Source organism: Pristis pectinata, chromosome 5 (assembly GCF_009764475.1).
Source record: "Pristis pectinata isolate sPriPec2 chromosome 5, sPriPec2.1.pri, whole genome shotgun sequence".
NCBI lineage: Eukaryota > Metazoa > Chordata > Chondrichthyes > Rhinopristiformes > Pristidae > Pristis > Pristis pectinata.
Window position 1 is genome coordinate 83120606 of NC_067409.1, and position 10893 is coordinate 83131498.

The window sequence follows — 10893 nt, forward strand, 5'->3', positions numbered from 1 at the left end:
AATAAATAGACACATTCCAACAAGAAAGAAACATTTCAAAGGGAGAACCTACCATCCACGGTTAACTGAAAAAGTCAAAAACAGCATCAAACCTAAAGGAAAAAAATTGGAAAAGATTGAATAGGATATAAAAAACAAAGGGTGGAAAGGTTAGGCTGATATTTGCTGGAGTTTACAAGAGCAAGAGGAGCTTCACTGAAATGTATAAGATTCTGAGGGCTCTGACAGGGTGAATGTGGAGAAAAAGTTTCCTCTGGTGGGAGAATTTGAAAATAAGGGGCCACATTTAACTCAGAGTTGACATTAATCGTTTTCTGTGTGTCGTGAGTCTTTGAAACTCTCTTGCTCAAAGGGTGGTGGAAGCAGAGTCTTTGACTATTTTGTCAATTCTTGATGAGCAAGGGGGTGAAAGGTACCAGAGGGTAAATGGGAATGTGGAGTTGAGGTTACAATCAGATCAGCCACATCTTTTTAAATGACAGAGCAGACTTGAGGACTTCTTGTACTTACTTGTTGTAGATGCAGCAGTCCATGATAACGTTAGTAGGAATCATAATCATATAATTTCAGTTGAAACAAAGGCCTTTTCTTACATCGAGGACACCTTTCCTTGCATTTTGGGGACACTACGAACTTGCGTAATGGGGTAGGCAAAATAAACCTGACAACTCAAAACTGGGCATCCATGTGCTTTGGACCATCAGCTGTAGCAGCAATATATTCCACTACAACCTTTAGCCTCATGGCCTTGAATAAAATTGGTAACTTAGTTTATTATTGTCACATGTACCAAGGGTACAGTGAAAAACTTGTCTTGCTTACCGTGTATATAGATCATTTCATTACAACAGTGCATTGAAGTAGTAAAAGGTAAAACAATAACAGAATGCAGAGTAAAGTGTTACAGTTACAGAGAAAGTGCAGTGCAGGTAGACAATAGGGTGCAAGATCATAACCAGATAGATTGTGAGGTCAGAGAAACAAAGGACTGCAGATGCTGAAATCTAGATGAAAAACACAATGATGCCAGAGGAACTCAGCAGGTCAGGCTCATCCATGGAGAAAAGCAGGCAATCAACGTTTCGGGTCAGGACCCTTCTTCAGGACTGAAGATAGGAAAAGGGGAAGCCCAATATATAGGAGGGAAAAGCAGAGCAGTGATAGGTGGACAAAAGAGGAGAGACGGGGTGGGCACAGGGTGGTGATAGGTTGATGCAGGTAAGAGATAGTGATAGGTGTGGGGGGGAGGAGGGGAGAGTAGATTTACCGGGGGGATGGGTCAAAGGTAAGAGAGAGAGGGAAAAAAAAGGTAGGAAAAAAAAGGCTAGGAAAGGGAAGAAGAGAAGAAGCATGGTAGGGGGGGTTACCTAAAGTGGGAGAATTTAACATTCATGCCATTAGGCTGCAAGGTTCCAAGACGGAAAATGAGGTGCTTTTCCTCCAGTTTGCACTTGGAATTCTCCTGGCAGTGGAGGAGACCAAGGACTGTCATATCAGTGATAGTGTGGGAGGGGCGGTTGAAGTGACTGGCAACGGGAAGATGCAAGTCACGGTTACGGACAGAGGTCAACAGACCATCTTATCATATTAGGGGACCATTCAGTAGTTGTATAACAGCAGGATAGAAGCTGTCCTTGAGCCTGGTGGTGCGTGCTTTCAGGCTTTTGTATCTTCTGCCTGATGGGAGGGGGGAGAAGAGAGAATGTCCAGGGTGGGTGGGGTCTTTGATTATGTTGGCTTCTTTACTGAGGCAGTTAGAAGTGCAGACAGAGTCCATGGAGGGGAGACTGGTTTCTGTGATGTACTGAGCTATGTCCACAACTCTCCGCAGTTTCTTGTCACAGGCAGAGCAGTTGTCATACCAAGCCGTGATGCATCCGGATCAGATGCTTTCTGTGGTGCTTCAATAAAAATTGGTGAGGATCAAAGGGGACATGCCAAATTTCTTTAGCCTCCTGAGGAAGTAGAGGCGCTATTAAGCTTTCTTGTCTGTGGTGTCTATGTGGTTGGACCAGGACAGGCTATTGATGATGTTCACTCCTAGGAATTTGAAGCTCTCAACCCTCTCGATCTCAGCACCGTTGCTGTAAACAGGAGTGTGTGCACTGTCCCCCTTCCTGAAGTCAATGACCAGCTCTTTTGTTTTGCTGACATTGAGGGAAAGATTGTTGTTATGACACCATGTCACTAAGCTCTCTCTCCTTTCTGTGCTCCGACTCATTGTTTGAGATATGGGCCACTATGGTGGTATCATCTGCAAACTTGTAGATGGAGTTAGAGCAGAATCTGGCCACACAGTCACGAGTGTATAGCGAGTAGAGTAGGGGGCTGAGGATGCAGCCATGTGGGACACTAGTGTTGAGAATAATTGTGGCAGAGGTGTTGCTGCCCATCCTAGTCCCAGGTCTAGGAGTTTGGAGATGAGTTTGCTTGGAATTATAGTATTGAAGGCAGAGCTGTAGTCAATAAACAATATTCTAACATAGGTGTCTTTACTGTCCAGATGCTCCAGAGATGAGTGCAGGGCCAGGGAGATGGCATCCGCCATAGACCTGTTTTGGTGGTAGGCGAATTGCTGTGGATCGAGGTTGTCTGGGAGGCTGGAGTTGATGTGTGCCATGACCAACTTCTGGAAGCACTTCATGATGGTGGAAGTCAGAGCCAATGGGTGGTAGTCATTAAGGCACGTTACCTTGTCTCTCTTAGGTACCAGATGATAGTGGTCTGTCTTAAAGCAGGTGGGAACCTTAGATTGAAGCAGGGAGAGGTTAAAAATGTCTGCAATACCCCTGCCAGCTGATCTGTGCAGGATCTAAGGACACAGCCAGGGAGACCATCCCGGCCAGATGCTTTCCGTGGGTTCAGGTGCATTGGAAGCTGTCAGGGTGGGTGGTGACATTCTATTCCCCTTCTGTTCAAATCATGCATAGAATACATTAATCTGATCGGGAAGGGATGCGTTGTTGTCGGCAATGCTGCCTGCCTTTATTTTGTAGTCCATTATAGCATGTAAGCCCTGCCACAACTGACGGCTGGTCTGGGACCCAATTTTGGACTGTTATTGTCTCTTGGTATCCCTGATAGCTTTACAGAGGTCATACCTCAATTTCTTGTATATGGTCAGGATCACCTGATTTGAATGCCGCAGTCCTGGACTTCACTAGGGAGTGGATCTCCCAGTTCATCCATGGTTTTTGGTTTGGGAACACCTGGATTGACTCCTTTGGTGTACAGTCCTCAACACACTTGCTGATAAAGTCCATGAAGGATATCCCTCACTCCACCATTAAAATTAACTCTAGCTTAATAAGAATGGAGAAGGACTAGCCGAGAGCAGCACCAGCTATGCCAAAAATTAAGTGTAAAGATGGGAAAGCTACAGCACCATGTTGCATGTATGCTTGGTAGCAAAATGGCGTGTTATAGATTGAGCGGTGATAATATCAGAGCTCCACAATTCTGCCACCATCTATTCAGAAATTCTGGTGGAGAATTAAATGGTGTGGTGGTTCCAAGAATATTCCCGTGCTCTCTGTTGGGGCGTAGCACTTGAGTGCTAAAACTGATGAATTGGCACTCACATGTACTATGACATGTAGAGTGGCTGATCCATCTCACCCCCTCCTGAGATCTGCATGATCACGGAAACCAGTCTTGAGCCAATTTGATTCGCTTACACAGGAACTGGATGCGAGCGCTGCATACAGCAAAGCCTGAGACCAGATTATGTCCAATATGTAGTACTGAAACTTGAACTAGTCATTGTTCTATCCAGAATGCTCCAATATGGTTGCAGGGCTGGCATCTACATGACAGATGAAAAAATTGCCTGGGTATTTTCTATCCTCAAAAAGCAGGATAGATACAATCTGGCAAATTATTGCTCAACCAATCTTTTCCCAACTGTTAGCAAAGTGATGGAAGGTTAAGCTGACAGTGCTATCAAACAGCACTTACTCACTGATGTCCTACTTGGGTTTTGTCAGAGGCACAGTAGGTGAGTAGAATTCAGGCAGTGGTACTTGTGGTCCCATCCAACAAATGTCTGTCAAAGGCTTATGGACTATCTTTTGATGGAGACATTTAAAAATGATAAAAATAATTTTTAAAATATTTTAAAATGGAAATATAATTAAAATGTTAAAAACAAATAAAAGAAAGGAGTCACTTTTCAGGGTCAGTGACCACCCACACCAACTTCCCATTCAAAACATTTTTTCTTGCTATATCTACATATAATCCAATAGCTGTTTAATCAAATACTTTGCATTTGGTTCATAATTGCAGTTGTTATTTGTTTCTGCCCACATGTCTCTTTTCTTTCTCCAACAGCCAAGAAGGTGTTCAGGGAGGGATCTATAGTCCAATGGAGGTTAAAGTTGAGCAGGAAGATATGGGAGAAGAAATTATTTGTCTGACATATCAGATGAATCATTTTAATTCCTCCCTTGCATCGCCACTTTACAAAGAGGTATGTAAATAAAAGAAAATTGACTTTTTCCTATTTAAAATAAACAAACTCCCTTGATCCAGGATTTAGACCATAATGCTTGATGTGTTGATTTATTCTCCTTGAGGAACTCATTTTTTTGTGCTTCACATCACATAGCACTTGATTTGGACTGTGCTAAATAGTTTGGTATCCCAACCAGCTTATTAATTGTAGCATGGAATATTTCTAGTTGAAATCACTTCTCTCTTCCATACAATAAAATAATTTGAATTTTGTTTTGGATTCTTTTTAGAAAAGAGAAAAGTAAAATAAATTCATCTTAGACTCTTTGAGATTGCAGGGGAATACTTGGAACAAAAGTATTTACTTGTAGACTTGGTGTGACTTTTAGTACTAATATTGTATTTATTTTATTTTCATTTGGAAGTTTAAACTTTGTATTAATCAATAATAGTAAATGGCGTAATGGAGGGATTAGATTTCATACAATTCTGCTTACTTGTTGATGCTAGGGAACCCCTTTCAGAATATGGCCAGTAAGCCTCGACTCTAATGGTATTTAAAATTTACCGAGAACACAATAACAAGGATTTCCGTCCTATATATTCAGACAATTATATGAAACTGATCTGCTACAATGACCACTAGATTTAAGGGTTATATTGGCTTCAGATAGTTTCCTCTTTTATAATGCACTTCAGAGTGACATGCATCCAAATTAACTTATGATGGCTGTACATTATTTTATTTGAGTCATAAAGCAGAGAATCAGGCCCATCATGTCCATGCCGACTATCCAATACCCATCTATGTTGTTGACTGTAAAACCCAAGGTCAGCCAGAGAAAAAACACTTTGTACACTTATCACTGGTGTGTTAAGGGTTAAGTATTGCACACTTGTTTCCAAGCTGGCCAAGCTCTGTACTGCTGGGATTCTGACTGTTGCTCACGTCCCAGATCCGAGTGCTTGTCAACTATTGGTCTCCAGAGTTGCTGCTGCCGAAATACTCAATGTTTCTTTTGTTGTTTTTACACCAATGTTTGAGGTTGTTGGGCTCCTCAAACTTCAACTGAGCCAGTCAGACACTGGGAGCATTGAAATGATTGCTCCTGACAGTTTCCCCATCTGGGTCTCATGACCAATTTTTTCCATGTAGGTTTTTCACTGCCTTAGCATAGGCTTCATCTGTTACTGGCGTGACAGGAACTTTCTCTACTGCTTGCTATTGAGGCCTTGAATGCTATCAGACTGGACCCATTATCCCTTGTATCACTACAAACATAGAGTCCTGTCTTTATTGTTCTTTATCTCATGCCAACCTAGTTCATACTGTGATTAATCAATGGTAGAGATTCACACTTTGATGAAGTTGTTATAAGTATCATTGCTGATATTTTCTTGGTATTCTCAGAGAACTTCCTGGACTATTAACAATCTTTGTATGAGAGAACCTCCAAATGTTGATTCAAATTGAAAATACTTGTCCATTCTACTATACTGGGATAGTTGCTTTTAACCCTTCACAAGTTACCTTTGTACTCTTCTATTGCTCATGTGAAGTTGGCTTCTTTGCCCATCACGCTTGTGAGGTTTAGCTGCTAGCTACGTGGCTACAGTTAGTTTTAAAATACTAATCTCATTTTTCAACACTTGGCTGGTTGCCCTTTATGCCTTGGTGATTAAAGTGCTAGTCTTAATACTTCATAAATGTTGTGGAGCCCTCTGGCTGCACCACCTCCTCAGGCAGCTTGTTCCAGATTCCAACCACCATCTGGGTGAAAAAATACTTCCTTAAGTCTCCTCTAAACTTCCCATCACTTAACTTAAACCTGGTTTCGTACATCTCTGCTGTGGGGAGAACAAAGTTCCTAATTTCTACATATCTATGCCCCTCATAATTTTATACACTTCAATCAGGTCCTCTGTCAGCCTCGTCCGCTCCAAGGAAAATAAAACCAGTCTATCCTGACCCTTCTCATAACTGAAATGCAACATTCTTCTAAACCACCTTATGCCTTCTTAACCAACTTATCTACCTGTGTTGTCTTCAGGTTTCCTTAGACTTGTACACTAAGGTCTCTTTGTCATTCATTATTCCCTAGGGCTCTACAATTCATTGTGTATGTCTAAGCCTTGGTAATTCTTCTAAAATTTATCACCTCAAACTTATCAGCATTAAATTCTATCTGCCATTTTCCTGCCATCCTACCAACCAATCAATATCATCTTTTAGCCAATGATTACTCTCCTCCCTATCAACAACACCAATTTTTGTGTTGTCTACAAACTTACTAATCATACCTTGTATATACACATCAAAATTGTTAATGTTTGTAATAAAGAGTAGAGCTTCTAGCATCAATCCCTGTAGCACACCTCTGGCTACAGGGGGTTCCAATCACAAAACCAATCCTTGGTACTAAGAGTCACCTAGTACCAAGCCAATTTTGGATCCAATTTGCCCTGGACTGCATAGTTTCTAACCTTTTGACTAGTCTCAAAGGCATTTCAGAGGTCCATGTAAGAATACATCAATGCACTGCCCTCATCAGTACAGTTTGCTAACTCTGAAAAATTCACTTAAATTGGTTTGGCAGGATCTTCCCCCTAATAAAGCTATGCTGACTGTCTTTGATTAATCCCTGCCTTTCCAAGTGTAGATTAATCCTATTCTTCAGAATTTTTTTACAATTACTTCCCTTCCACTGACATTGGATTCACAAGCCTGTAATTACCTGTCTTATCACTGCTACCTTTCTTGAGTAAAGTTACCATATTTGCTATCCTCCAATCATCTGGTGATCAGTGAAGATTTAAAAATTTCTTACATAGCAGATTGGGATACATCTCAACAGATCCTGGGGATTTATCCACCTTTAAGCTTGCTTGGACATCTAATACCTCCTCCTTTCTGAATGGTAACTTGCTCTAGAATTTCACAATCTCCAAATTCTTCAACTACAATGTCCTTCTCAGTGAATGCAGATGAGAAGTATACATTTGGGACCTCCCCTAACGTCTTGTAGCTCCATGCAAAGAATGCCCCATTGTTTTCTAATGGGCCCTCCTGTTTCCCTGGTTACCCTCTTGCACGACATATCCTTTGGGATTTTCCTTAATCTTGTCTGCTACTGATATTTTAATTCCTCTCTTTGCTTTCTTAATTTCTTTATGTACTCCCATATACTTCCTATATTCCTGTTAGGGCTTCCCTGTTTTCAGTTCTCTGTTGCTGCTAAGTGCTTCCTTTTGTTTTATCCAGCCCTTGATGTCCCTTGACATCCAGGGTTCATTAAAATTGTTGTCTTTACCTTTCACTCGACATGAACACATTGGCCTTAAACTCTCATAATTTCAGTTTTGATTGACTCCTATTTGTTGGATGTAGATCTATCTGCAGGTAGTTGCTCCCAATCTATTTTTGCTGGGTCTTGTCTTATGGTATTAAAATTGGCCTTCTCCCAACTTAGGATCTTAATTTCTGGTCCATTCTTATCCTTTTTGATAGCTACCTTGAAACTTACAGATTTATGATCACAATCTCACAAATGCTTTCTTACTGACAATTCAGTCACTTGCCTGGCTACATTCCCTAAAATTAGGTCCAATATTGCCCCTCCTGTCGTAGGACTATCTATGTACTGACTCAAAAGGCTCTCCTGGATGGTCTTTAAAAATTTAAATCCCTTTAAGCCTTTCACGGTAAGGCAATCAGAGTTAATATTGGCAAAGTTGATATCCGCTACTACTATAATCCTTTTACTGCACCTCTGTGATTTGCCTACATGCCTGCACCTCCAGCTCCTGCTGTTGGAAAGCCCCACAGTATACCCACAGCAAAATGATTGCCCCCTTTTTGTTTTTATGCTTTAACCACATAGCTTTGTTTGAAGAGCCTTGCAGAATATGGTCCCTCATTACTTTAGTAATGGATTAATTAGATTAATCAACTTTGCAATGCCACCTTTTTTCTTTACTTCCCTCCCCCCATCATCACACCAATAGATTCTGGAATATTGAGTTGCTAATCCTGCTCTTTTAACCATGTCTTTGTGATAGTCACAGTATAATTTTTTCCATGCACTAATCAACACAGTTCATTTGCCTAGTTAGTCAGATTCCTTGTTTTAAAACAAGTGCAGTGTAGCCTTGCATTACTCCCATGTCTCTTTTCACATCCATGTCTAGTCTGCCTATTGGACTGACTTAGTTTTCCTTCCTATATTTGACAATACTTACCCTTCACCCCCCCTCCTCCCAAACTGTGCCCCATTGTCCCATACGCACGAGGAGCAAGTGTCCTGCTGCCTACAAACTTAAACCATAAGTCAAAGAAGAATTAAAGTGTTTAGTTTTTGGTAACTTCTGGGTACTTTCTTTAAAACTACTATTTTGCAAATACTGTTCATTTTTATGGATTCACTATTGTAATTGCATGAATTATGTTTGCAGGTGATCGTCAAAGGTGCAAGAGAAAGTGGGTTGCCTGCTGAATATATTAAGAAGCTGGATACTATATTGACTAATAATTACAATGAAACTACTCCATTTACAATTCAAATTATTGCGATTTTGCATCAAGAACAAAACAATACATCCATATAAAATATTTTTTTGAAAAATTAATTGTTATACAGGGTATATCTTAAATTTGCTCAGCTCAGAGGATTATGTTGAATTGAGTTTGGAGATCAAAATTTTATAAATTTAGAAATTGGACTGATTGAGAATTATTTCATGATTTTACTTTTTTTGCACATCTTGATTTTCATTGAAGTTGCGGAGCTTTCTAAATCACCTTTTCCCTGTCTAATATTTTTAATTAGTATCTAATGATTTTTGTGCTTCATATATATTAATATGTTGTACTTAGAAAAATTAAGCATTGTAACTGATTCCTTGACCTTTTATTGTAAAGCACATTTTGGCATTGTCCAGTCATTTTCCAATAAAATATCCATCACGGGTCAATAGACTATTCAATGAACTGGAGTGTGGAAGCGACAGATATCCAGTCTTCCCTATTACTGCATAGGCAAATTCCAAGATAAACTGCGTAAGCTTCAGATTAGTTCACACTCTTCCCAAAAAAAAACTGCTGTGTAAGTTATTTTTACTTCTATTGTGCCATATAGCACAGCAGTCGTCACATTATTTAGGAAAATATTAGCATTAGTCATCATTATGATCTGTGATTTTTGTGCCATCATTGATGGATTGGGTTCCTTTTTGCAAGTTTCATCAATAATTGTTATTGAATTTCTGGGGAACTTATTATGATTCAAGCCGACGTTCAAAGGACTCTAGTAAGATATTAATAGCTATACAGCATGGGGCTCCAAGCAACTTTGACAGTAAGCAAGGAACAAACAGTCAGAGGAACCATAAGAAGCACATTGATTGGTTTGAGCAAGTGCTGGGGGCATGGATAATGGTGAAGATACATTCATATACATTGCTGTTTACAAGTACCATATAGATAAAGAAGTCCCAGTTAGCTATTGTCCAAGGTGTGATGATATTCTTTAACTAACTTGAATAAAAGTTGCAGTTGAAAAATTCAATTTGACTGTGTAGTGGATAGGACTGTGTAGTGCAGAGTTGTCTGTGGGTTTCAGGTGCTGGTCAATCTTATCCAAGTCAGTCCTGTATTTTAAATAATCTTGGCCGAGAAATTAATCTGCTCTGAAGTTGAGGAGTTGAATGTAATATCAGTGTTGTTTTTAAATGCTGCCATTAGACAATGATCTTCTTGCAAGAGAATCATGTATATGTTTCCCCCCTCCCTCTACAGTATCTTATTTGGCAAATAATGGCTTTGAGAAACATCCAGAGTAATTTCTTGCAGCTGCCAGCATTTAGCTGAGTTTCAGTTTGTAGCTCCAGCCCTGAAAAGGGAATTGTGTAACAGACACAAAATTTTCTGTGCAGAAAATGGCAAAGTTGTTTTTTTATGGACAGCTAACCTAAGTAGCCAACTCGAATGATTTGATGTGTCTTCACAATTATCCATGCCCCAGCACTTGTTCAAACCAATCAACGTACTTCATATGGTTTCTCTGACAGTTTGTTCCTTGTTTACTGGCTGACAGTTGCTTGGAGCCCCATGCTGTATAGCTACTAATATCTTTCTTTCTCTGAGATACAGTTGCTATATCTTGCTTACACGGCAGTCTGTTTGGGCAGTGTGTAATGTAATCAGAAGCTTACACAGTTCATCTTGGAATTTGCCCGTGCAATTATGCCCCCTGTGGAGGGTTCCACTCCACTCAGACATCACTGCTGAGTGGGAGAGATCATGTGATTGGCCCTCCCACATGTTGGTGATGCCTACCTTAAAGCCCCTCCAAAACAAAAAATTTTTTTTTAAGTTCATCTACTCTTGGACTGCCATTTGCATCTTGTACACTAATCATACAGATTTATTTACCAGCCCGT

General features: G+C 40.2%; 1 protein-coding gene across 1 annotated transcript in view; it reads left to right on the forward strand.

Moving 5' to 3' along the window:
* LOC127570570 (gamma-glutamylcyclotransferase-like) overlaps positions 1-9806 on the forward strand; it is a 16682-nt gene extending 6876 nt beyond the window's left edge. The window contains exons 3-4 of the mRNA XM_052016241.1: positions 4333-4471; positions 8908-9806. Of these exons, the coding sequence (XP_051872201.1) occupies positions 4333-4471; positions 8908-9060 (292 nt within the window). The 3' untranslated portion in view covers positions 9061-9806. The remainder of the gene's footprint in view (positions 1-4332; positions 4472-8907) is intronic.
* The last annotated feature ends 1087 nt before the right edge of the window (positions 9807-10893 follow it).